Genomic DNA, 27,418 nt, shown 5'->3' with positions numbered 1-27,418 from the left:
TATTCAACAGTTACTATTGTTCATCAGATTTTTTTTTAATTTCCTTGGTTTTTAGACTCACTTGTTGATAGTTACGTATTTGTTGTTCATAATTTTTATCTTTATTTACTTTCTCTTCTGAAAGAACCCCCTTCAGCAATTCATATAATTCTGGTTTGGTGGTGATGAACTCCTTTAGCTTTTTTTTATTAGTGAAGCTCTTTATCTGACCTTCGATTCTGAGTGATAGCTTTGCTGGATAGATTATCTTTGGCTGTAGGTTCTTACTATTCATCACCTTGAATATTTCTTGCCATTCCCTTCTGGCCTGCATGGTTTCTGTTGAGAAGTCAGCTGACAATTGTATAGGTGCTCCTTTATAGGTAACTACCTTCTTTGCTCTTGCTTCTTTTAATATTCTCTCTTTGTCTTTTGCTCTTGGAATTTTAAGTATGATGTGTCTTGGTGTGGTCTTTTTTGGATTCCTTTTGTTTGGAGTTCTGTGCGCTTCCTGGACTTGTAAGTCTAAATCTTTCACCAGGTGGGGGAAGTTTTCTGTCACTATTTCTTTCAGTATGTTTTTGATATCTTGCTCTCTCTCATCTTCTGGGACCCCCATAATTCTGATGTTGGTTTGCTTGAAGTTGTCCCAGAGGTTTCTTACATTATCTTCAATTTTCTGGATTCTCTTGCCTTCTAGCTTCTGTGGAGGAGTGTCTTCTGGCTCTTTATGTTCCAAATCTTTGACTTGATTCTTGGGATCTTCCCTTCTGTTTTTAGGACTCTGTAAAATATTTTTTATTTCAGACAATGTATTCTTTATTTCTTGTTGATCCCTTATCATTTCTTGATGACTCCTTATTAATTCTAGTTGATCTCTTTTCATATCCTCATAGGTCTTATCCATCTTTTCTAGGAAATTCTTGAAAAACCTTATAAGTGTAGATTTGAACTCTATATCCAGACGCTTTTTGTCCTCCATTTCTTTTGTTTGTGATCTATTTTGTTGTCGCATTTCGCAGTTACAGATGGGACAGGGTTTCGGAAGTATGGACATTTTGATGATGTTGATTCTACCAATCCATGAACATGGTATGTTCTTCCATCTCCTTACATCATCCTCTATCTCTTTTTTCAGTGTTGTGTAGTTTTCTGCATATAGGTCCTTTACTTCCTTAGTTAAATTTATTCCTAGGTATCTTAATTTTTTTGGTGCGATGGTAAATGGAATTGCTTTTTTAGTCTCTGTTTCTGTAGTTTCACTATGGTGTATAGAAATGCCATAGATTTCTTGGCACTAATTTTGTATCCTGCTACATTGCCAAATTTATTTATTAAGTCAATTATATTTTTAATGGTTTTTTTATGTACAATATCATGTCATCTGCAAATAAGGATAACTTTACTTCTTCTTTTCCAATTTGGATGCCTTTTATTTCCTCCTCTTGTCTAATTGCAATGGCTAGTACTTCCAGTACTATGTCAAACAGGAGTGGCGAGAGTGGGCATCCCTGTCTTGTTCCTGTTCTTAGAGGGAATGGTTTTAGTTTTTGCCCATTGAGTATAATGTTGGCTGTGGGTTTATCATATATAGCTTTTATTATGTTGAGGTATGATCCTTGTACTCCCACCTTGTTAAGAGTTTTTATCAGGAAAGGGTGTTGGATTTTATCAAATGCTTTTTCTGCATCAATTGATATGACTATATGATTTTTATCTTTCAATTTGTTTATGTAATGTATCATGTTTATTGATTTGCGGATATTGTACCATCCTTGCATTCCTGGAATAAATCCTACTTTGTCATGGTGTATGATCTTTGTGATGTTCTTCTGGAGTCGATTTGCTAGAATTTTGTTGAGGATTTTGGCATCTATGTTCATGAGGGATATTGGCCTGTAATTCTCTTTCATTGAGTTGTCTTTATCTGGTTTTGGTATTAGGGTGATGCTGGTTTCATAGAAGGAGTTTGGAAGTGTTCCTTCCTCTTGGATTTTTTTGAATAGTCTGAGGAGGATAGGTTTTAGTTCTTCCTTGAATGTTTGGTAAAACTCTCTTGTGAAGCCATTTGGCCCTGGGCTTTTGTTTGCTGGAAGCTTTCTGATGACTGTTTCAATTTCTTCCCAAGTCACTGGTCTATTGAGATTTTTAGATTCTTCCTGATCGAGTTTTGGAAGTTTGTATTTTTCTAGGAATATGTCCATTTCCTCCAGGTTGTTCAGTTTGTTGGAATAGAGTTGTTCGTAGTATTTTGTAACAATCCGTTGTATTTCCGTAGGGTCTGTTGTTATTTCACCTCTTTCATTTCTGATTTTGTTTATTTGGGTCCTCTGTCTTTGTTTCTTGGTTAGCCTGGCTAGAGGTTCATCTATCTTGTTTATTCTTTCAAAGAACCAGCTCTTGGTTTTGTTGATCTTATGTTTTGTTTTTTTTGGTCTCTATGTCTTTTATCTGTGCTCTGATTTTTGTTATTTCCTTCCTTCTGCTTACACTGGGCTTTTCTTGTTGCTCCTTTTCTAACTCTTTGAGTTGTAGAGTTAGATCATCCGTTACCCTTTTTTCTAGTTTTTTGCAATAGGCTTGTAAGGATATGAACTTCCCTCTCAAAACTGCTTTTGCTGTGTCCCATAGATTTTGGATTGTTGTGTTTTCATTGTCATTTGTTTCCAGGATGTTTTTAATTTCTTCCTTGATTTCTCTGGTAACCCAGTCCTTGTTTAATAGCATGCTGTTTAGTCTCCATGTGTTTGATTTCTTTGGATTATTTTTATTGTAGTTAATTTCCAGTTTTATGCCATTATGGTCTGAGAAGATACTTGATATGATTTCTATCTTCTTGAATTTGAAGAGATTTTGCCTATGTCCCAAAATGTGCTCTATCTTTGAGAATGTCTCATGTGCACTTGAGAAGAATGTATATTCTGTGGCTTTGGGGTGGAGTGTTCTGAAGATGTCAATTAATTCCATCTGGTCTAGTGAGTCATTTAGGATTGATATTTCTTTGATTTTTTGTTTAGATGATTTGTCGAAGGGTGACAGTGGCGTATTAAAATCTCCTACTATGCCGAGACCGGTTTGGCTCAATGGATAGAGTGTTGGCTTGGGGACTGAAGAGTCCCGGGTTCGATTCCAGTCAAGGGCATGTACCTTGGTTGTGGGCACATCCCCAGTGGGGGGTGTGCAAGAAGCAGCTGATCGATGACTCCCTCTCATCTATGTTTCTAACTCTCTATCTCTCTCCCTTCCTCTCTGTACAAAATCAATAAAATAGATTAAAATATATATAATATATATATTTAAAAAAATCTATGATTGTATTGCTATTAATCTCTCAATGTCCTCCAGCAGTTTTTTTTATGTATTTTTTGCTCCTGTATTGGTTGCATATATATTTACCAGGGTTATTTCTTCTTGTTGGATTCTTCCCTTTAATATTATGAAGTGGTCTTCATTATCTCTTATTATGTCCTTCACTCTGAGATCTAATTTGTCAGATATAAGTATTGCTACCCGAGCTTTTTTTTCATTTCCATTTGCCTGGAAAACTTTTTTCCATCCCTTCACCCTGTCTGTGTGCATCTTTTTTTCTGAGGTGGGTTTCTTGTAGACAACAGATGTATGGGTCTTGCTTTCTTATCCAATCTGTTACCCTATGTCTTTTGATTGGAGCATTTAATCCATTTACATTTAAGGTTATTATTGATAGGTACTCGTTTGACGCCATTTTTATTCTATACCCGTTATCCTTCTTCACTTCCTATTTCTTTATTTTTACAGTAGACCCTTTAGCATTTTTTGCATTGCTGGTTTGGTGGAGATAAATTCCTTCAGTGTTTTTTTGTCTGTGAAGCTCCTGATTTCCCCTTCAATTTTGATTGATAGCCTTGCTGGGTACAGTATTCTTGGATTCACACCCTTCCTTTGCATGACTTTGTATATTTCATCCCATTCCCTTCTGGCCTGATAAGTTTCTGTTGAGAAATCAGTTGCTAGTCTGATGGGGGTTCCTTTGTATGAAACTTTGTCTCTCTCTGGCTGCTTTTAAGATTCTTACTTTGTCATTGTTGTTTGCCAATTTGATTATTATGTGCCTTGGAGTCTGTCTTCTGGGATTTATTTTGCTTGGGACTCTGCGAGCATCTTGGATTTGTGTGGTTTTTTTTTTCTCTATTTCAGGAAAGTTTTCTGTCATTATTTCTTGAAATACTTTTTCCATGTCTACCTCAGTTTCCTTTTTTTCTGGAACCCCTATTATTCGAATATTATTTTGTTTTGTATTGTCCCAAAGCTCCCATAGGCTCTCCTCCTGCTTTTTAATCTTTTTTTTTCTAGAAGCTGCTCTACTTGGGTATTTTTTTCCATCTTATCTTCTAGCTCACTGATGTGGTCCTCTGCTTCATCTAGTCTACTCTTGATGCTTTCTATTGAGTTCTTCATGGTAGCAATGTCATTTTTCATTTCTTCTTGGTTCTTCTCCAGTTCCTCATGGTTCTTCCTCATTTCTTCTTGGTTATTGTCAAATTTCTCTTCCATTCTTTCTAGCCATCCTATGATCATTATTCTGAATTCTTGCTCTGGTAGGATGCTTACCTCTGACTCGTTTACTTCCTTTTCTGGTGATGCCTGCTTTTCTTTCATGTGCGGACTATGTTTTTGTCTCCCCATGGCCTCTCTTCTCAGGATGTCTGGTTATGTGGTGTTCCTTCTCCCTTTTTGGGATGCTGCTAGGTCACCACCTCTGTTTTTACCTGTAGGAGAAGCCCAGGATTCTTTCAGGGCTGCCCTTCATTCAGACCTCTGCTTCCTATTCATTTCTGATGATGCTGATCCCCACTTGATTCTAGTTCCTATCTTATCTTATTCTGATACTTACTGCCTGGTTCTGGCAACTTTTTTGCTCTCAAATAATTATTTTGTTTCATCTCATTTCACATTGCTAACTCCTAAATACACCCTATCTTTCTATCCATTAACTGTGTTCCTGAAAAAGTTCAAGTAGCTCATCTTTATATATGGAAGCAATTGTCTGCCAAATGAATGAGTTAATGAATGCGGGGACACCCTGTATTCAGTTTACACTTATAACTTTCTACCCATCATCTTTCATATTTAGCTCTGTGGTTCTCATAACTGGACCAACAACCTTGTGTCTATTTCACTACCACTTTGAAGGCTCAAATTATAATTTTTCCCCCAAGTAAGCTAGTAACTTTTGAACTTATGCCTTGATTTAACTTTTTTTTTTTTAAATCCTCACTTAAGGATATTTTTCCTTGATCAGGGCCCAGGCCAGGGAGGAGTCTGCAACCAAGGTACATGCCCTTGACCAGAATCAAACCCAGGACCTTTCAGTCCATAGGCTGATGTTCTATCTACTGAGCCAAATCAGCTGGGGCTTGATTTCACTTTTATTTCAATTTTTCCAGGCTACTTGAAATTAAAGTTAAATCATGTTTTTCTAATATCAGGCCTCTTCTGACATTCTCCCTGAATTTTCCATCATCAAACCTCATCTCAAATTACCATTTCATCCTTAACTGCTGATTCACTTATCACATTCACATTAAATTTTCTTGAGGAATTTTCCCTTTAATGTCATTTAAAAATATATATTTTATTGATTTTACAGAGAGGAATTGAGAGGGACAGTTAGAAACGTCGATGAGAGAGAAACACCGACCAGCTGCCTCCTGCACACCCCCCACTGGGGATGTGCCCGCATTTAAGGTATATGCCCTTGACCGGAATCGAACCTGGACCTTTCAGTCCGCAGGCTGACGCTCTATCCACTGAGCGAAACCGGTCCTGGCTTGTTTTGTTTTTTAATCACTTATCTTTTCCTCAAAGAGCTCATTTCCAAGAAAATATGTATTTTCAATGCCAGGCTTTTTATAATATTTAGGTTACTCCTAAATTTGAAACACTCTTTGTACTCTAAATTCCTGTCATTCAGATTTATTTCTGGGCTATTGTTGTAATACCACAAACTAAAAATGTTGAGTAATTACTGCCAATGTGTCAAAACATGCTGCTTCAAATAAATATGTCTTCTAAATGTAAAAACTAAGGGAATTGTGTTTTTAAATTTCCAGTGCCAAAAGATAATTATGTAATGAATATCACAGTATTATCATGAAACAAAGATTTTCAACTATCATTAGAATAAATTCTGTGATTTGAAATGCAAACAGTTTTAAAATTGTCAGACACACACTAAGGACTTATGGTGATAAAAACCTATGTTAAACTAAAATAATGATCCAAAAATGTTTAAATATCTTAAAATGAATATTAAAATGACCAGTATAGAAATAATAAAAGATCAGTTTTTAGGTGCAAATGTATAACTAGATTACATCTTTATACATATTTTCATATTTTTAAAAGATTAGAAAATATTTTTCCTATAAAACCTTATAAAGTATGCCATCATGTTTATTATAGTATCAAAATCTCATAAAATATAAATTTAAACAACATTCTAATGTTTACCATAATTTTATTATAACCTAATATCAGAGTTACATAAAATATAAAATTAAGCAGAAAATCGATGAGTTTTGTTTCTTCAATGGTGTTCAAGAATCTCAAAAACCTTGAAGTTTGCTGAAAAAGGAAAATGAAACATTTTAGAAATCTAAGTTATTGTACATGTCTTAATATTTAGGTTTAGTTAATTAAATTTAAAAACATGCATATTGTTCCAAATTGAAAAGGTGCTGGACAAAAATGTCAGTCTCACACTGTTTCTACTCCCAGAAGCAAATGAATAGCCTTATAAAATATATCCTTATAAAATAAATATAAAAGATCATCTAATCATATACAGGAGTGGCAGATTATTATGATCTCTGAGTGCGAAATAATTTGGCCATTCAGTGTACATCTTATATAATAAAAGGCTAATATGAAAATTGTCTCCTCGACCAAGAGTTCGACCAGCAGGCAGGCCTGCCAACCGCCCATTTCCCCTCTCCCTGGCCAATCTGGCCGGATCCCACCCATGTACGACTTCATGCACCGGGCCTCTAAAATACACACACACACACACACACACACACACACAAAGTGGCCAGATTATTACACATTCAGATAGTATAATAATCTGGCCACTCAGTGTATATGCATGTTTGTGTGGGTATATGCTATAAAACATACATATAAGTGACAGAATACTATGAACACTATATCTTTTTTCAATTAGTAATATATAATTTTTGAAATTAATCTCTTTAATGCTCTAAAATCTAAATAACTTAGGAAACTTCTAAATAAAAGCATATACATTTAAATGGATATGTATTTATATGTTTGTTTTGCTAATCTAAAAACTACATAAAAAACAGTTGTACCTTTTTTTATGCATATGCCCAAGTATTTGTAGGATAAATTCTTAGAAATGGAATTGCTGGTATATGAAGGTTAGGTCTTAAGAAATCTTGTCAGATTGCCCTCCATAAAAGTTTTTACCATTTTTTATTCTGACCAATGGGAGTGTGTATTTCTCTACTACATCAGCAATACTGTGTTTTAAAGTAAAACAACTATATTTAATAGTACTCATTGAAACAGAGTTAACCTTATTTACTTTCACTACATTTCAATGATTAACTCTACAATATGATTTTGCAATTATTCTTTTTTTAAAAAATATATTTTATTGATTTTTTCACAGAGAGGAAGAGAGAGGGATAGAGAGTTAGAAACATCGATGAGAGAGAATCATCGACCAGCTGCCTCTTGCACACTCCCCACTGGGGATGTGCCCGCAACCAAGGTACATGCCTACATGCCCTTGACCGGAATCGAACACGGGACCTTTTAGTCCGCAGGGTGACGCTCTATCCACTGAGCCAAACTGGTCCCAGCTGATTTACAATTATTCTAACAAAAGATTTCTTCTAAGGAGAAGCTAAATAGCAGGAAGACCAAATTATTTCATTATATCTTGAAAATGTTTCATTCTCTCAAAAATAAACATGCATCACTTTGATCCAGAACTGAAAAGATTCCAATAATTATTTATACTAATTATAGTTTGAAAAGTATGCCAAGGTTTTCAGCATCTGAGACTACAGAAGAAAACTATTTAAAAAAAATATGTATTTTATTGATTTTTTACAGAGAGGGAGAGGGATAGAGAGTTAGAAACATCGATGAGAGAGAAACATCGATCAGCTGCCTCCTGCACACCCCTCACTGGGGATATGCCCGCAACCAAGGTACATGCCCTTGACCGGAATCGAACCTGGGACCCTCCAGTCCTGTCCTTTGGCTCTATCCACTGAGCCAAACTGGTTTTAGCAGGAAACAACTATTTTAACTCAACAAAATGCAAGTCGAGTACTACTGTGCTAGAAATTTTTAAGATGTGTAGGCACATAAGTGATTTATAATACACTGTTAAGGACTACCACAGAGCTGAAACCAGTTTGGCTCAGTGGATAGAGCATCAGTCTGTGGACTGGGGGGTCCCGGGTTCAATTCCAGTCAAGGGCATGTACGTTGGCTGTGGGCGCATCCCAGTGGGGTGTGTGCAGGAGGCAGCTGGTCGATGTCTCTGTCCCATCGATGTTTCTGGCTCTCTGTCCCTCTCCCTCTCTGTAAAAAAAAAAAAAAGAAAAAAAAAGTGCCACCACAGAAATCTGTATGAAGTGCTTAGAATATGGCAATCAGGGAACATTACAAGAAATGTAACTGAAGTGTCTTATGCTATCATAATAAATCAAATTGAGGGTTATTTGTTTACATTCCAACTCATTAAAACACAGGTTTGCAGATAGATGTAATCTACAATAATAAAAGCATAATATGCTAGTTAGATCGGACGACCTTCTAGACACAGCCTCAGCTGTGAGGGCCAAGCCCCTTGCACAAATTCCGTGCATCCGGCCTCCAGTAAAAAGATAAAAATAAGAGAATGAGGAAACTCAGGTCAGGCGGAAATACAGGTCAGAAAAAATGAAGCCAGGGCTACTACACCCAACTTTTGTTTGGGACAGACAGATTTTCTTGTTCTGAGACCTACTTAAAGTTCCCAGGACTAGTTCTCATAGGAGGATAAGTTTTATATCAAATCTCAGTTCAGTAAAAGTCAATAGGAAGATGGACAAAATATGCATCAGGTAGATAGCCCTCAGAGGTGGCTTAATTCTGAGGTCACAAAATCAAATGCCCTCAGGGGCATCCAGGTGTTGACAACAGAGTGGTGAGACTTCAGAAGATTGGTTCCTTTACCTAAAAGCAACCATATAAATTAAAAAAAAATTTTTTAAATCTTATTTTAGTTAAAAAAAAAAAAAATTGTACCACCGAATGAAGAAGTAGCTCTTTGGGGGTGGGGAGATGGTGGTGTGTGGGGGGGAGTGAGAAGGGAGGGGAAAAAAAGCAATAAGCCAAAGAAAAAGAACTTATATTCTTCTGTGTAAACAGATCTGCCACGGCAAACGCAATCCAGAGCGGGGGCCGCCGCAGGGGGTCAGTGCCCCCAAGTTTCTGTAGATTCTAAGGCCAAAAAAATAAAACCTCTGCATGTCCACGGGAGCTTCTTAGACTCTTGGGGCATGTTTACTAAAATAAAGTTATCGCCCGAACAGCAGGGGCGCTGTCGTGACACACACCAAAAGTTGCATAACTGTGGCCTCTGTTGGGACTGGGTGCAGGGCACAGCTTCACAACACAGCAACAGACACACAGACACGCACACACGTGAGTAAGCACATGGGGACTGCGTGGCACAGGGGGGCGGGTCCCCATGTTTCCTCGGGGTGGGAGGTGACAGGGTAGTCCCGTTGCTGGTGACAAGGCGGTGGAAGTCCCTCTGGGGAAGGAGGGTGTGAAAGGCCCAGAGCCCCATGGGACCCTCAGGTTGTCCCCGGGGGACTAGGTGGTGTTCTGCCCTCAGAGCCTTCCCTGCCATGGCTGGGAGAGTGAGGTGGATTGACAGCTGTCCCCTCACCCTGCCTGGCTGGGCCGAGCACTGGGGTTGCGCGGGGTGTCAGGGCCTGGGTCCCTTCACAAAAATAGAAGCCTTTCCCCTGCCCCGCCCCCTCCCCAATGCCAGCAGGGAGGAGGCGGGGCTGGAGGAACAGGTGCAGGGCGTGGAGCACCCCAAGGTCCCTCTCTACAAGCCAGCCGAAATTCTTGCCATTTGTCGCTCTCCCAGTCTAGGAAGGGGCGGTGCAGCCTGCGGGATAAGGGCAGGTGGCCTCTGGGCAGGAGAGGAGGTGCCAGGGAGAGGCGTTGTGTGGGTGGCAGGCTCAGGGGCCAAGAGCAGCGCTGGAGCAGGCAAGGGCAGCCAGGGGTGCGAGAGGCAGGGGGCTGGGCCAGGCCGGGAGCCAGGGCTGGGGGCGCGGCCTCAGGAACATAGCAGAGAGCTGGAGAGGCCCGGCCACCCCTGCAAGAGCCTCGACGGGCTGTGTTCACAGAGGTTTGTAGGTTTCAGTATGGTCCCTTCAGACACAGGCAGGACCCCAGCTCAGCCTCTACTTGGCCCCCCCACCCCCAACCTCCCTCGCCAGCCAGACTGATTTCTGGGCGGGGGCCGGGCGGGCGGGCCCAGCCCGGCTACTTGAAGGTGGACTGCAGCTCCTAGGCCGCCTTCCGCTGCTTCATCTCCTCCGCCTGCTTCTTCCGCGCCTGCTCCGCCTTGATCTCCTCCTTGAAGCGGCGGGACACGTTGATGGCCTGGATGGTGGCCTCAAAGAATCTCTTGGCCCCCTTGACGCCCTCGGTGGAGACGTCGATCTCGGAGAGGCGGCCAGCACGGGCAGCCCGCTGTCCTGCAGCTCCCGGCCGCCGCCTTGCGCAAAACCAGGAGGAACTCCCGGAAGCCGAGCTTGCTGTCCAAGTCCTCGTCCCCCTCTTTGATCATGTTTTTCAGGCCCAGTAGGGTCTGGGGGGCTCCAAGTTTCTCCATCATGAGCTTGAGCTCCATCAGGTCGATGAAGCCATCGGCCGGCATCATATTGCTTGAACATCTCCTTGTCCTTGATCTGCTTCCTGGAGAATTCCTTGAACTCGGTGTAGGGTTGAAGACGCGGCGGCGGCTGGGCGACTGGGGCTCCCGATGCCCTGGTTGAGGTCGGCGCGCCGCAGCAGTTGGCGTTCAGCTCCTCATCTGCGCTCCCCAGCGCCTCGCCGCTGCCCTCACCCTCGCCCTCCATCTGCAGCCGCTGGCTCAGCTTGCTGCTAGCTCGTCCGTGGCCATGGTGGCCCGCATGGCGATCGCCTCGGCCGGCCCCTGCTTGCCTGCCTCGCCCGCACTGCCCATATCAATTCTTTAAAAAAATTAAAAAAAAATCCTCACTTGATATTTTTCTATTGGTTTTCAGAGAGAGGAAAGACAGAAATGTTGATGTGAGAGAAACATATTATCAGTTATCTCCTGCACAGGCCAGGGAGGAGCCTGCAACCGAGGTGCATGCACTTCACTGGAAGTGAACTCAGAGCCCTTTGGTCCGCAGGCCAACACTCTATCCACTGAACCAAAACCAGCTAGGATTCAATGCGGGTTAGGTAAAGAATGACACGTCAGACTTATGGATTAAAAACCTTCAAGTATCTGGTTATATTCCAAAAACTAAGCAATGCTTGGAACATATTAAGAATCCTATATAATAAAAGCAGAGTATGCAAATTGTTCCCCCTACCGGAGTTATTCTGGGAGTTTGACCAGGGCGTGGGCCCGCAGGAGAAGGGAGTACCCGGCCAACAGCAGCTAGTGACCCTACCAGTGCACGAATTTCATGCACTGGGCCTCTAGTCATATAGATGTAAAATGAATGAATCCAAAAATAAAACATCATATCTCATAAACTGAATGGACTTCAATCATCCATAAGTATTGAGCAGAAGGAACAATGCACAATTTTTTTAAAGAAATATGTACAAGAAACTGTTAATCATGGGTTCAGGGTTAGAAAGCAGAGGTATTACAGAGCTATTTTTCAATTTTATACTTTTAAGCACTTTTTGAATTTTTTATCATGAGATGTTGGTTTTAATATATTTGTTAATTATACAAATTATAATTGAGCTGTGTGTTCAAAATTATATTCTCTAACAAGAAACTAGAGGACAGTTATTTGGTTATTTGTTCTTTTATATTTTTTAATCCTTATCCGAGAATATGTTTCTCATTGATTTTAGAATGAAAGGAAGAGAGAGAGATAGAGATAGAGAGAGAGAGAAAGAGAGAGAGAGAGAGAGAGAGAGAGAGAGAGAGAGAGAGAGAGATATTGGCTGTCTCCCATAAGCACCCTGACCAGTGGGTGATCAAACCTGCAACCTAGGTATATGCCCTGTTCAGCAATCGAACCTCCAGCAAGGGCTGGTTATTTGCTTAACAAGAAGTGGAGTTTTTTCAAAATATGTTTGATTAACTGACAGTACATGTTAGGATGCCTGAATCCAAGGGACATAGCATCAAAATGCATATTTATGGGCCCTATAACTATAGAGCAAACCATTTGCTAAATGTGGGATGGGATTCCAGAACTTAACTTTTTTTATTCTTTTAAATATTTTTATTAATTTCAGAGAGGAAGGGAGAAGGAGACAGAAACATCAAAGAGAGAGAATCACTGATTGCCTCCTGCACACCATCTACTGGGGACCAAGCCTGCAACTCATATATGTGCCCTTGACCAGAATCGAACCCAAGACCCTTCAGTTCACAGGCCAACACTATCCACTGAGCTAAACCAGCTAGGGCAATATTTTTAACAAGGATCCTCGAAGACTCTGATGCAGATGATCTTTAACACTCTACCACTGAGCCAAACCGGTTTTGGCCCAGTGTGTTCTTTTTTTATTTTATCTTATTGATTTTTTTACAGAGAGGAGGAGAGAGGGATTGAGAGCTAGAAACGTTGATGAGAGAGAAACATCGACCAGCTGCCTCTTGCACACCCCCTACTGGGAATGTGCCCGCAACCAAGGTACATGCCCTTGACCGGAATCGAACCTGGGACCTTTCAGTCCACAGACCGACGCTCTACCACCGGTCTCAGCAGATGCAGGTGATCTTTAGATCACCCTTTGAAAACCACTACCCACCAGGTGATTATTCTCTTTTTTACCTCAAGACCTTCCCCCAACTCCAACACCTGCACATCACCACACTTGCACCCAGCTCCTTCCAAATTATTTGCTGCCAATGTAAGACAGATTACCTAGGTTTTGAGACTCAACCATGTGGAGGGCAGGGCTGTGCTCTCAGAATAATATGAGCATCATTAGAACTCAGACTGTGAGTTCTAATGATGCTCATTATTAAAACAAGCCCACCTCCATAACTGGTCCAAGATTTCCCTCAGAAAACAATGCTTGATCTATTTCATCAGAAACACGCCATTAAATACATAATATTCTATGTCACACAGCTTGATCACAATAACTTCAGCCTAGAACATTCCCAATGGATCACTGCAGACATTTTTAAAAACTTCAAAATGCCAAAACCGGTTTGGCTCAATGGATAGAGCATCGGCTTGGGGACTGAAAGGTCCCAGGTTCAATTCCGTCAAGGGCAGGTACCTTGGTTGCGGGCAGATCCCCAGTAGGGGGTGTGCAAGAGGCAGCTGAGCGATGACTCTCTCTCATCGATGTTTCTAACTCTATCTCTCTCCCTTCCTCTCTGTACAAAATCAATAAAATATATGTAAAAATAAAATAAAATAAAAATCTCAATATGCCTACAGAACGTTTGATCTTTAGCAATATAGCACTAAGAAGGAGCTTTTTCTGCCAGTTTAGTGGGCACACTTACCTATCTTCAACTGTCTTGTTGGAAGGATAAAAAACTTTGAATGAAAATCCACTTCTTGGAAAAGAGCCCTGGGCGGGGGTGGGGGGTGGAGGGTGGGGGGTGGGGGTGGGGTGTGAGGAGAAGAGAAATGCCTGTAAGTAAATACTCAACTTTTATAGAAGAATTCTTGTTTTTAAAATCAAATTCCTTGGTCCTCATGACTTTAAAAGTTATAAGGTGACTATAAAGTGATGTGACAGATTTTTGCTTGATCTTTACAGAGAGAAGATATTAATATAAAATACCTACACTTTAAGCAAATGTCTTTCAAGTTGGCTAGACCCATGATCGGCAAACTGTGGCTTGAAGAAGTGGCATTAGAAGAAGTTTAAGTTTAAAAAATTTGTCTCTCAAAAGAAATTTAAATAATTGTAGTGTTGCTATTTGGCTCTTTTGACTAATGAGTTTGCCGATCACTGGGCTAGACCATCTTATGCTAACAGGTGTGACTGGAAATGTAAGTATAATAGAATTGGTTCTACTTAGTATAAGATGTTAAAGATGCATATAAGATGCCCAGAATCTTTAAGAAATTTTTCCTATCCCTCTTCCCAATGAAAATCTAGGTTTCATGCCCCTTCAATGTGCCCTTTAAAGCACTGAACACACATACAGATGTCTGTCCACTACTAAACGATGGTATTAGTTTCTGTGTCCCTGGCCCATTGCCATGCCCATTGCAGGCATTCATTAATGTAAATAAGTATTAAGAAGGTATGAAGCAATGTCAAAGGCAAGTTCTGGGCCCAAAAGGTATAAATAAGGTAAAAAAAAGATGTGATTATGAAAGAAAGTGGTTTACTCACTTAAAAGGATGAAAAGGTGGAAAAATTAAAAAATAAGGCATATTCAAATAAGGCATCAATTATGAGAATACCCAAACTATTCGATTTAAATAAGGATATAGCCTCTGTTAAAGAATATTAAATTGTGAATAGCCTATAAAAACCAGGCCATAGATTTCAAACAATAAAATAAAATTAGTTGACTATGCTCATCCTTAGGGTATTTCTCAACCAAGGACAATTTTGCCCTCCAGGGCACATCTGTCAAATATCCTTAGACGTTTTTGATGGTTATAAATTGGGGGCTGCTACTTGCATCCAATGGGTTGAATCCAGGGATCCTGCTATACATCCTACAGTGCATAGGTCAGAGCTCCACAACAAAGATTTGGTTCAAAATGCCAACAGCTCCGTGGATGAGACATCCTGGGAAGTGGGCATAATACATGTGTATTTGAAGAAGCAGTGACAAATAGTAAGACACAATGTTTCTAGAAATGACCTAAATGAAACAGAAAAGTATTAAGGTATAAAATTTACCAGAATTAATACAGAGCATAAAGCCTCTAGTGGAGACATTTTGGCATCAGTCACAATGTTTATGCAATCTGTGTTCCCTAAATTTAAAGTCAATTATACTTCTGTAGAAATTCTGAAGCAACTTTAAGATTCTGAAGCAACTTCAAGGTTCTGCATAAAAAATGAAGTAATAAAATGTGTCTCAATAAGAATTTCCATATTTATCAGGTTTAGATTTTGGGGAGTTGGGCAACTTCTAAAAATCAAAATCCTCCTCAAAGGATAAATACCATTTATATGGTTAAAGAGAATAGATACATGCTTTGAAAGCAATTTCCTGAAAGTAATCCCAAAGTAAGTTACTTTGAAGGGAAAATATTCATTTGGATTTATAAGTGGCTTATATATATATATATATATATATATATATATATATATATATATTTTTTTTTAAAGAAAAATATCACATTACTTTATAGTCACATGCCATACTGAAGGTTTAAGAACTTTCAGTATATATCAAACTAATTGTGTTTCATTAATAGTATATTTTTACTCTAACAGTAATATTTTTAAATACACATTTTAAATGTAAAGAAATAACACTCTAATCTTGACAAAGTATGACTATATAATGTTAACTACATTCTTACTGGGTTTATGCAGAGGCATTCGGTATTGGTCAAAGTGAAAGGATCATATTTGTCTGCAATGACAAGTACATCAGGCAAAGGGTACACTCTCAAAGCATAGTCATATGCCCAGTACACTGGGCAGACATAGAGGGGTAGTGGAGTCAGGTGTCCTTGGGATAAGATAGTCTTCACAAACTAAAAAGAATGATACAAAACAAACTTTAGTTCATTTGTAAAAGTTAAAACAACTAACAAATAATTTCAAATTAAATATTAATTACCAAAAATAATTAGAAAATTTGACAAACAATTAGAACTCTGAATTAGAGCTGTGGAAAACACAGAGATGAAATAAGATTGACTGTCCTGTAGTTTAAAAAATTTTTTTGAGTTTTCATTTAAAATCATTTACTGTAAAGTCCATTCCCCCAATAGTCATATTGGAGCAACTATACTTACTAGTATATCTGTATAATAGACTCATTTAGTAATTGTGTTCATCTAAAAATAATTCATAGCGAAAGGAACCAAGATGGTGGCTTAGATAAACACCTGAATTTGCTGCCACGCACAACCACATCAAAACTACAACTAAAAAACAAAATGGATATCATCCAGAACAATGGGAAGGCTGGATGAAGAAAGAGAAGAGCACACTGAGACTAAGAGGAGGTGCAGAGGTGGAAGTGAAGTGCGGTAGTACAGAGGTTCATGGAAAGGGGCTAATAACTAGGTACACTGTTGTCTTTTTCATTCGGGAGGGAGATACAAGTTTCGGACTGCTCTGAACTCCAGTTCTGGGCGAGACACTGGGGACCCAAACTCATACAGGAAGAAACTGGACTGTCTGGCATTGGGCCGGAACACGAGGGTGGCTTTCTCTCAGAGGTGCTTGCAGCGATCATTGTTCCTGCACTGTGCCTCAGGACACCAGGGACCACTTCAGGGCAGGGCTGATGGTCAGTCATTGCTACACTTGATCTTAGCCAAAAGGCCGAGAAGCGATGGTCAGCCATTGCTGTTTGCTCCACCCTGATGATTCCCTGAGTCCCTGCCACATCCAATTTACAACCCCACCCAAGCTGTGTGCAGAGACTTTTGCACATGAACGGCCTGGCCTTTCCCAATCTAAAACCTAAAACCTACAGCTGGGTCAGATAGCACAGAACCTCAAAAAGAAGGCCCAACGCCCTGCAGCAGCTTGCATTGTTTCACAGCTGGGCCTTATCTGGGCACCTCAAACCCTAAACACAAGAGGAAATTGCAGATCTCTCTGTAGCTCATGCTGGGTGGCCTGATGCAGTGGCTTACTTTGCATCTCCTTGGAGATCCAAGAACCAGTGTACCCAAATGGTCAGAGTGAGACCATCTGGATTATAATTCTTTATATCCATAAGAGAGACATTCAGGGGGCAGACTCAGTGAGCATCAAAGCCCCACTGATGCAAATCTTGCCCCAGAATAGTGTTTCTAGCACAGAAGTTCTCCCATTGTAGATACAACTGGTCCTCACAGCCAACTAGCCTGGAGGTCAATTCCTCCCAGTGATACCAACAGCAATCAAGACTTAACTACAACAAGACTGTGCATACAACCCACAAAGGGGTGCAACAAGAGTGTCCACCTCAGGTAAATCGGGAGGCTGAACCATTGGGCCCTATGGGACACTTAGCACACAAAGCCACTCAATCAACAAAGGGAAGCAGCCAAAATGTGGAGAAAAAGAAACAGGCCACAAATGACAGAAATGGAGGAAAGCAAACTACTGGAAATAGAATTCAAAACCATGGTTATAAGATTACTCAGGAATTTTCTAGAAATCTCCGAGAAATTTAGTGAAACCCTTAAAGATATGAAAAAAGACAAATTAGAAATTAAGCATACACTGACTGAAATAAAGAATAATATACAGTGCCTAACCGGTTTGGCTCAGTGAACAGAGCATCGGCCTGCGGACTGAAGAGTCCCAGCTTTGATTCTGGTCAGGGGCATGTACCTTGGTTGTGGGCACATCCCTAGTAGGAGGTGTGCAAGAGGCAACTGATAGATGTTTCTATCTCTTTATCCCTTTCCCTTCCTCTCTGTAAAAAAATCAATAAAATATATGTATTAAAAAAAATAATATACATAGATCCAACAGCAGACTAGAGGATTCCAAGAATCAAGTTCAAGATTTAAAATGCAAAGAAAAAAAAAACCAGCCAACCAGAAAAGCAAAAAGCATCCAAAAATTTGAAGAATGTGTAAGAAGCCTCTGGGACAACTTCAAGTGTACCAACATCAGAATTATGGGGGAGCCAGAAGAAGACAGAGAAAGCAAGAAATTGAAAACCTATTTGAAGAAACAATGACCGAAAACTTCCCCTACCTGGTGAAAGAAATAGACTTACAAGTCCAAGAAACACACAGAACCTCAAACAAAAGGAATCTAAAGAGAACCACACCAAGACACATCATAATTAAAATTCCAAGAGCAAAAGACAAAGAGAAAATATTAAAAGCAGCAAGAGAAAAACAGTTACCTTCAAAAGAGTAATCATACGATTGTCAGCTGATTTCTTAACAGAAACTATGAAGGCCAGACAGAATGGCAAGAAATATTCACAGTGATGAATAGCAAGAATCTACAACTAAGATTTCTCTACCCAGCAAAGCTATCATTCAGAATTGAAGGGCAGATAAAGAGCTTCACAGATAAGAAAAACTAAAGGAGTTCATCACCGCCAAACCAGTGCTATAAGAAATGCTGAATGATATTCTTTAAGAAGAAGAAGAAAAAGTTAAAAATTATGAACAATAAATACATATCTAACAACAAGTGAATCTAAAAATCCAGGGAATAAAAAAATCTGAGGAACAGAATAAACTGGTGAATATAATAGAATCAGGAGTATATAAAGGGAGTACACTGACAATTCTTAGGGAAAAGGGGGTGTGGGGGGTGCGGGAAGAGACTGGACAAAAATCATACACCTATGGATGAGGACAGAGGGGAGTTAAGGGCAGGGTGTACCAGGTGGAGGGGAGCTATGGGAGGGAAAAAAGGAACAACTCTAATAATCTGAAAAATAAAGATTTTTTAAAAATAATTCATAGCGGGAGAATCCAAGATAGCGTCATAGGTAAACGCCTAACTGCAGCCTCACACAACAATTAAAAAAATATATATAACTAAAATACAAGATGAACATTACCCAGAACTACAGGAAAGTCCACTGACTGGGAACTCTACAACTAGAAGGAAAGAGAAAACCAGAAGGAAAATCAGAGGAACTGTAAAAGCCTAAGGTACGGAAACACAGTGCATGCACGGGGAAAGGAGGGGGAGGCTGAGTGCCTGGCTGGCATCCCGTAGAGGGAAGGAGATAAAAGCTCTGGACTGTGTTGAGCCCCAGTTCCGACTGCACTGAACCACAGTTCTAGGCCAGACACTGGGGACCCAGGCTCATACAAAGGGAGTCTGGGCTGTAAGGTGGAAACTCAGGGGAGCGGTGAAAGGAAGTCCCGGAGGCGCACATATTGCGCACAGATAACAGACAGTTGACTGTGCTGCTGCATTGCCCTAGTGAAAAAGAGACAAAAGCTCCAGACTGCTCTGAACCCCACTTCCAACTGAACTGAACCCCAGATCGGGACTCATTGGGGGAGAGCCTAGACTGTTTAGTAGTGGGCAAAAATCAAGGGCACCTTTCTCGCAGAGGTGCTTGAAGCGAGTACTGAAGGACACTGAGGAACTCTGAGACTAAGGAGCCTCATAGAGCAGGGCTGATGGAAGCCAAGGCTTTAGGCTCCACCGTGAAACTCCGCTCCATCCCAGCTGAGCACAGAGATGTTTGCAATTTTCCAAGTCTAGTCCAATAAGGCTGTCTCCTGGCATTGACACAGGTGATCCTCACAGCCAATTGGCCTGGAGGTCAGTTCTTCCCAGTGATACTAACAACAATCAAAACTTACCGTATTTTTCGGACCATAAGACGCACCGGACCATAAGACGCACCAGTTTTTAGAGAAGGGAAATGAAGAAAAAAAGATTCTGAAACAAACAGTGTCCTAAAATATTTTATGTGCATTAAAACCCAACATCACAGTCATAAACACATGTAATCAACCCTGTAAAGTAAACAGCAGCATTTAGAACCATTTTAGAGCCGGGCAAGCACACAGAGACCACACAGAGCCGGGCAAGTAAAAAAACTTTTTTTTTAAGTATATGTGTAGGCTATATTTGGACCATAAGACGCAGGGACTTTTCACCCCCACTTCTGGGGGGAAAAAAGTGCGTCTTATGGTCCGAAAAATACGGTAACTACAATAAGGCTGTACACATAGTCTACAAAAGGGGGCACCAAGAGGGTTCACCTCAGGTAACTGGGAGATTGACCCACTGAACCATAAAGGACACCTTAGCACACAAAGCCACGCTACCAACTCAGGGAAGCAATGAAAATGCCGAGACAAGCAAACAGATCGCAAACAAAAGAAATGGAGGACAAAAAGCAACTGGATATAGAGTTCAAAACTACGCTGATACTATAGGTTTTTCAAGAATCTCCTAGAAAAGGCGAATAAAATAAATGAGACCTATGAGGATATGAAAAGGGATCAACTAGAAATAATAAGGGATCAACAAGAAATAAAGAATACATTGACTGAAATAAAAAATATTATACAGACTCCTAAAAACATAATGGAAGATCGCAAGAATCAAGTCAAAGATTTGGAACTTAAAGAGCCAGAAGACACTCCTCCACAAAAGCAAGAAGACAAGACAATCCAGAAAGTTGAAGATAATGTAAGAAACCTCTGGGACAACTTCAAGCGAACCAACATTAGAATTATGGGGGTCCCAGAAGATGAGAGAGAGCAAGATATGAAAACATACTGAAAGAAATAGTGACAGAAAACTTCTCCCACCTGGTGAAAGAATTAGACTTAAAAGTCCAGGAAGTGCACAGAACGCCAAACAAAAGGAATCCAAAGAGGACCACACCAAGACACATCATAATTAAAATTCCAAGAGCAAAAGACAAAGAGAGAATATTAAAAGCAGCAAGAGAAAAGCAGGTAGTTACCTATAAAGGAGCACCTATATGATTGTCAGCTGATTTCTCAACAGAAACCATGTAGGCCATACAAGAATGGCAAGAAATATTCAAGGTGATGAATAGCAAGAACCTACAGCCAAAAATAATCTACCCAGCAAAGCTAACACTCAGAATCTAAGGTCAGATAAAGAGCTTCACTAATAAAAAAAAATGCTAAAGGAGTTCATCACTGCCAAATCAGAATTATATGAATTGCTGAAGGGGGTTCTTTTTAAAAATATATTTTATTGATTTTATACAGAGAGGAAGGGAGAGAGATAGAGAGTTAGAAACATAAATGAAAGAGAGTCATCGATCAGCTGCCTCTTGCACAGCCCCTACTGGGGATATGCCCGCAACCAAGGTACATGCCCTTGACCGGAATCGAAAACGGGCCTTTCAGTCCCCAGGCCAACACTCTATCCATTGAGCCAAACCTGTTTCAGCTGAAGGGGCTTCTTTAGGAAGAGGAAGAAAATAAAGATAAAAATTATGAACAAGAAATAAGTAACTATCAATAAGTGAATCTAAAAACCAAGGGAAGCCAAGACCGATTTGGCTCAATGGATAGAGCATCGGCTTGGGGACTGAAAGGTCCTGGGTTCGATTCTGGTCAAGGGCATGTACCTTGGTTGCGGGCATATCTCCAGTAGGGGGTGTGCAAGAGGCAGCCGATTGATGTCTATCTCTTATCGATGTTTCTAACTATTTATCTCTCTCCCTTCCTCTCTGTACAAAATCAATAAAATATATTTTTTAAAAAATAAATAAAAACCAAGGGAAATAAAAAATCTGATGAACAATATTAACTGGTGAATATAATAGAATCAGAGGTATGGAAAGGGAGTGAACTGACGATCCTCGGGGAAAAGGGGAGAAGGGGGTGTGGGAAGAGACTGAACATAAACTGTGCACCTATGGATGAGGACAATGAGGGGTGGGGAAAGGGCAGAGGGTGGGGTGGGAACCTGGTGGAGGGGAGCAATAGAGGGGTGAAAAAAAATGAGGAACATTTGTAATAATATGAACAATAAAGATTTATTAAAAAAATAAAACAAAAACAAAAAAAATAATTTATAGTGCACATGTTATGAACCTAAAGTAGTCATACTGTAGCGCAAATAATTTAAAATGTAAAAGCTATCAAGACTACATTATAAAATTTCCAAAAGTCTCCTATTATTTAAAGTAAAAAAGGGGGTGACAGTGGAAGAATATCATGTAAGGTAAAATATCCTGAGAATAATTTACATCTAAAAAACTTGTACTTTAGAAAATTAACCTTCATTCCAAATGCTAACAGCAAAATACCCATGAAAATACACACATGGTGTGAAAACAAACCAGAGGAAAATTGTTTGGGGGGGAGGGGGGGAAGAAAAAGAATCCCAAGTCAAATTTAAAGAAAATATTCCTTTATTAATTTTAGGTTGAGATTATGTTTGTATATTTTCAGAAAAGAACTCCAAGACCATCTGGAATTCTGTAACAGAGATCAATAGACAGAAGCGCTCCAGCCATGAAGACAGAAGAGACACAATTTAGAGATGGAAGATGCTGACGACACCTCAGCACACCAGCAGACAGTAGCTGCGTGTTGCTGAAGGATGCCCAGGACCAAACCAGAGACGGGCAGACCTGTATTGCCACCATTTGTCCACCAACCAGATCTGAAATATCATGGCTGACATGTACACATAAGGAACTATTTGACATTGAAATTGGGACTCAAAAGAACTGTTGGCCCGGAAAGCAACTCACTATAGATTGATTCATTTGCCTCTCAGCATAACCATTATGCCTTGTTGCAGTTTAGGTTCTTACAAGAGTATTTCTTGGATCACATGACCTCACACATCTAGAGGAAATAATGAACAACATAAACTGATGAACAAAAACAGACCCAGAGAAAGAGAAGCAGCAATCAGACTCTCAAACCTCAGAGGGAAAGTGAGGGAGGGTGGGGGTAAAGGGAAGAGATCAACCAAAGGACTTGTATGCATGCATATGGTCCTAGCCAGTGGCCATGGACAACAGGGGGGTAGGGGGCATGTGTGGGGAGGGGTTTGTGATGGGAGTGGGGGGATAAGGACAATTATGTGAGACTATAATCAATAAAATAAATTAACTAATTAATAAAAAATAATAACTCATAGCTTGAGCAATGCAAAGAATAGTAATCCTATCTATAGTAATAAAAGAGTAATATGCAGATTGACCATCACTCCAACACACAAGATGGCTGCCCCCATGTGGTTAAAGATGGCCCCCCCATGTGGATACAAGATGGTCACCACAAGATGGCCAGCAGGGGAGGGCAGTTGGGAGGCACCAGGCCTGCAAGGGAGGGTAGCTGAGAGGGACCAGCCTGCAAGGGAGGGCAGTTGGAGGCGATCAACCCTGCAGGGGAGGGCAATAAGGAGTGACCAGGTCGGCAGTGGAGGGAAGTTGGGGGCAAACAGGCTGGCAGGGAAGCAATTAGACACCAATCAGACTGCATGGGAGTGGTTAGGGTGATCAAGCTGGCAGGCAGAAGCAGTTAGGGATAATCAGGAAGGCAGACAGGCGAGCAGCTGGCAACCAGTAGCCTGGATTGTGAGAGGGATGTCCTACTACCTGTTTAGGCCTGAACCCACTGGGATCGGGTCTAAAAGGGCAGTCAGACATTCCTCAAATGGTCCCAGATTGGAGAGACTGCAAGCTGGACTGAGGGACATCTCCTGCCCGCATGCACGGCACTGGGCCTCTAGTTTTGCCTATAAAAGCTTTAACTATTATAAAATAAATATAGAAAATGTCTGTAAGATCTCTTCATAACTTCTGAAAAGGGGGAACATGTATCATGGCACTTTGAAGCTATAATATAAGCACTACACATCCTTCTGACATACCTCTAAATATTTAGCAAACATGAACATTTTATTAAAACACATAAGTATATTTTGAAGTACAATTTAAGATTTATGAGTTTAGAGTAAAACAAGGAAGTTTCAATGAAATCTCCTGCTTGTTCCTGGTTTTCCTCCACCCATTAGGGGATATTTCAGTTAGAAAGTTGAGAAACACCGATTACTAAGAAATATTAACTTACTGACAAAGTATGTTCAAATTATAACCATAATTTAAATAAATATTAGAGGGTAAATTATCAAGGGGCTTAATAACATTTTATGTGATGTAACATGTAATAGTTTTATAAAGAAGACTGTGAACTTACATGATTAGGAATATCCAAATTGCTACTAGGAAAACGGACACAGTTTCTGCACATTTTATTCACTAAGTCTTCACGAAAGACAATAATTTCTTGTGTACAATACTGAATTCTGAAATAAAAATAGTTGAATTTGATTTTATCAGAAAAAAATATGAGGTAATTTATTTTTATTTTTTAAAATATATTATTGGTTTCAGAGAGAAAGGAAGAGGGGTGGGGGACAGAGAGAGAAACAATAATGATGGGAATCACTGATTGGCTGCCTCCTGCACGCCCCCTATTGGGAACTGAATCCACAACCCAGACATGTGCTCTTGACTGGAATGGAATCTGGGACCCTTTAGTCCACTGGCTGGTGCTCTATCCACAGAGCCAAACTGACTAGGGCATAAAAGGCAAATGGTTTTATAATACAAAACCATTTCTACTTTCCATTTTTTACCATAGCAAAAATTCAATAAGAATTTACCTATTTGGAGAGATCCAAGATGGCTGCGCCCAGGTGAACACCTAGCTGCAGCCGCACACAACAATTTCAATAAAATACAACTAAAATATAAAACGGACATTGCCCAGAACTACAGGAAGGTTGACTGACTGGAAATTCTACAGCGAGAAGCAAGGAGAAAACCAGAAGGAGGCGCGGAGGAGCTGGAAAAGCCCAAGGTACGGAGACGCGGCGCGCGGAGAGGACGGACCTGAGAGGAGGGAAGCCGAGTGCCTGGCGGGCGTTCCCCAGCGGAAAGGAGATAAAACTCCGACTGTGCTGGGCCCCCGACTGCTCTGAACCCCAGTTCTGGGCCGGACCCCGGGGACTCAGGCTCAGCCATAGGGAGCCGGGCTGTAAGGCGGAACCCCGGGGAGAGGCGGAAGGAGGTCCCGGAGGCGCGCACACTGAGCGCAGAGAAGGGACGGTCGGCTGTGCCGGGGGATTGCCCTGACGGGAAGGAGACTGGGGCTCCAGACTGCTCTGAACGCCACCTCCAACTCCACTTCCAACTGAACTGAACCCCAATACCGGGCTAATTGGGGGAGAGCATAGACTGTTTGGCAGCAGGCGAAAATCGAGGGCACCTTTCTCTCAGAGGCGCCAGCAGCGAGCACTGAAGGACCTGCATAGGGTGGGGCTGACAGAAGCCAAAGCTGCAGGCTCCACCCTGAAACCCCGCCCCATCTGTAACTGTGAAATGAGACAACAAAATAGATCACAAACGAAAGAAATGGAGGACAAAAAGCGTCTGGATATAGAGTTCAAATCTACGCTTATAAGGTTTTTCAAGAATTTCCTAGAAAAGATGGATAAGGCCTATGAGGATATGAAAGAGATCAACTAGAATTAATAAGGAGTCAACAAGAAATGATAAGGGATCAACAAGAAATAAAGAATACATTGTCTGAAATAAAAAATATTTTACAGAGTCCTAAAAACAGGAAGGATGATCGCAAGAATCAAGTCAAAGATTTGGAACATAAAGAGCCAGAAGACACTCCTCCACAGAAGCTAGAAGGCAAGAGAATCCAGAAAATTGAAGATAATGTAAGAAAACTCTGGGACAACTTCAAGCGAACCAACATCAGAATTATGGGGGTCCCAGAAGATGAGAGAGAGCAAGATATCGAAAACATACTGAAAGAAATAGTGACAGAAAACTTCCGCCACCTGGTAAAAGAATTAGACTTACAAGTCCAGGAAGCATACAGAACTCCAAACAAAAGGAATCCAAAGAGGACCACACCGAGACACATCATTATTAAAATTCCAAGAGCAAAAGACAAAGAGAGAATATTAAAAGAAGCAAGAGCAAAGAAGGTAGTAACCTATAAAGGAGCACCTATACGATTGTCAGCTGACTTCTCAACAGAAACCATGCAGGCCAGAAGGGAATGGCAAGAAATATTCAAAGTGATGAATAGCAAGAACCTACAGCCAAAAATAATCTACCCAGCAAAGCTATCACTCAGAATCGAAGGCCAGATAAAGAGCTTCACTAATAAAAAAAAGCTAAAGGAGTTCATCACCGCCAAACCAGAATTATATGAATTGCTGAAAGGAGTTCTTTCAGAAGAGAAAGTAAACAAAGATAAAAATTATGAACAACAAATACGTAACTATCAACAAGTGAATCTAAAAACAAAGGAAATTAAAAAAATCTGATGAACAATATTAACTGTTGAATATAATAGAATCAGAGGTATGGAAGGGGAGTGAACTGATGATTCTTGGGGAAAAGGGGAGAGGGGAGAGTGGGAAGAGACTGAACATAAACTGTGCACCTATGGATGAGGACAATGGGGAGAGGGGAAAGGGCAGAGGGTGGGGTGGGAACCTGGTGGAGGAGAGCAATGGTGGGGGGGGGGGGGGAAAGAACATTTGTAATAATATGAACAATAAAAACTTATTAAAAAAAAAAAAAAAAGAATTTACCTATTTGTCTATTCATTAAACAGTAATTTATTGAGCTTTTAATATGTATACTGAACTATTGTAGAAATGAGTGAACAAAACAAAAAGATCCTAGTTCTCATGAAGTTTACATTCTAATGAGAAGAGGGCGATCAGAGAAAAAAACAATAAACATGATATACAGTATCTTGGAAAATGATTACATGTATGGGGAAAAAAGGTCAAGTGGAACATTTGTGGGGGGTGGTCTAGAAGGCTGGAGTATGAAAGAGGATGATAAGAATGGGTAGGCTCATAATGCAGTTTGATTTGAGCACAGACTTGAAGAGGTGAGAGAGGCAGACAGAGGAAGAATATTGCAGGCAGAGGGAACAGGTATAGCATATGCTGTAAGATGTAGCATGCTTGGCACATCCGATGAACAGAAGAAAAAAAAAAGCTGTAGTGACTGGAATAAATGAGGAAAAGTAGCAGAGGAAATAAGAGGCATATCATACAGGGCCTGACTACCTTGCAAAGATATTGGCTGTTACTAAATGACATGAGGGGGGTCCCATCTTTTAGGATCAGTAAGGGGCCTTAAATTTTAAAGGATCCTCTGACATAGTATTAAGAATAGATTACAGAAGGGTAGGGGTGAAGCTAGAGACCAACCAGGAGGCTGTTACAGTAACCCAGGTTAGAAGATGAGAGAGTGTCACAAGCATGAAGCTGTAAAGAGGCAGCCAATAATGGGTATATTTTGAAACCTTTCTTAAAAAGGTTGAAGGACTGGAGAATCCAAGATGGCGGCATAGGTAAACACCTAACTGCAGCCTCACACAACAATTTCAATAAAATACAACTAAAATACAAAATGGACATTACCCAGGACTACAGGAAAGTAGACTGACTGGAAATTCTACAATGAGAAGGAAAGAGAAAACCAGAAGAAAAATCTGAGGAGCTGTAAAAGCCTAAAGTATGGAGACATGTTGCGTAAGAG

General features: G+C 40.5%; 1 protein-coding gene and 1 pseudogene across 13 annotated transcripts in view; both read right to left on the bottom strand.

Moving 5' to 3' along the window:
• Positions 1 to 6,261: 6,261 nt before the first annotated feature.
• Positions 6,262 to 27,418, bottom strand: part of POLE2 (DNA polymerase epsilon 2, accessory subunit) — a 61,909-nt gene continuing 40,752 nt past the window's right edge. For 3 of the 13 annotated variants that reach the window (XM_036457740.2, XM_036457721.2, XM_045587477.1), the window contains exons 15-17: positions 24,030 to 24,138; positions 15,747 to 15,923; positions 6,265 to 6,585 (exon numbers count right to left, since the gene is read on the bottom strand). In XM_036457740.2, coding sequence (XP_036313633.1) covers positions 6,418 to 6,585; positions 15,747 to 15,923; positions 24,030 to 24,138 — 454 coding nt within the window. In that variant the 3' untranslated portion in view covers positions 6,265 to 6,417. Of the gene's footprint in view, positions 6,586 to 13,750; positions 13,819 to 15,746; positions 15,924 to 24,029; positions 24,139 to 27,418 lie in introns of all 13 variants that reach the window. The other 10 variants (XM_036457735.2, XM_045587492.1, XM_036457730.2 and 7 more) reach the window with 7 other exon arrangements.
• LOC118730087 lies at positions 9,245 to 11,266 on the bottom strand (annotated as a pseudogene).

Source organism: Pipistrellus kuhlii, unplaced genomic scaffold (genome assembly GCF_014108245.1).
Source record: "Pipistrellus kuhlii isolate mPipKuh1 unplaced genomic scaffold, mPipKuh1.p scaffold_m20_p_1, whole genome shotgun sequence".
NCBI classification, from domain to species: Eukaryota; Metazoa; Chordata; class Mammalia; order Chiroptera; family Vespertilionidae; genus Pipistrellus; species Pipistrellus kuhlii.
This window is presented reverse-complemented; position numbering and strand designations above follow the sequence as displayed.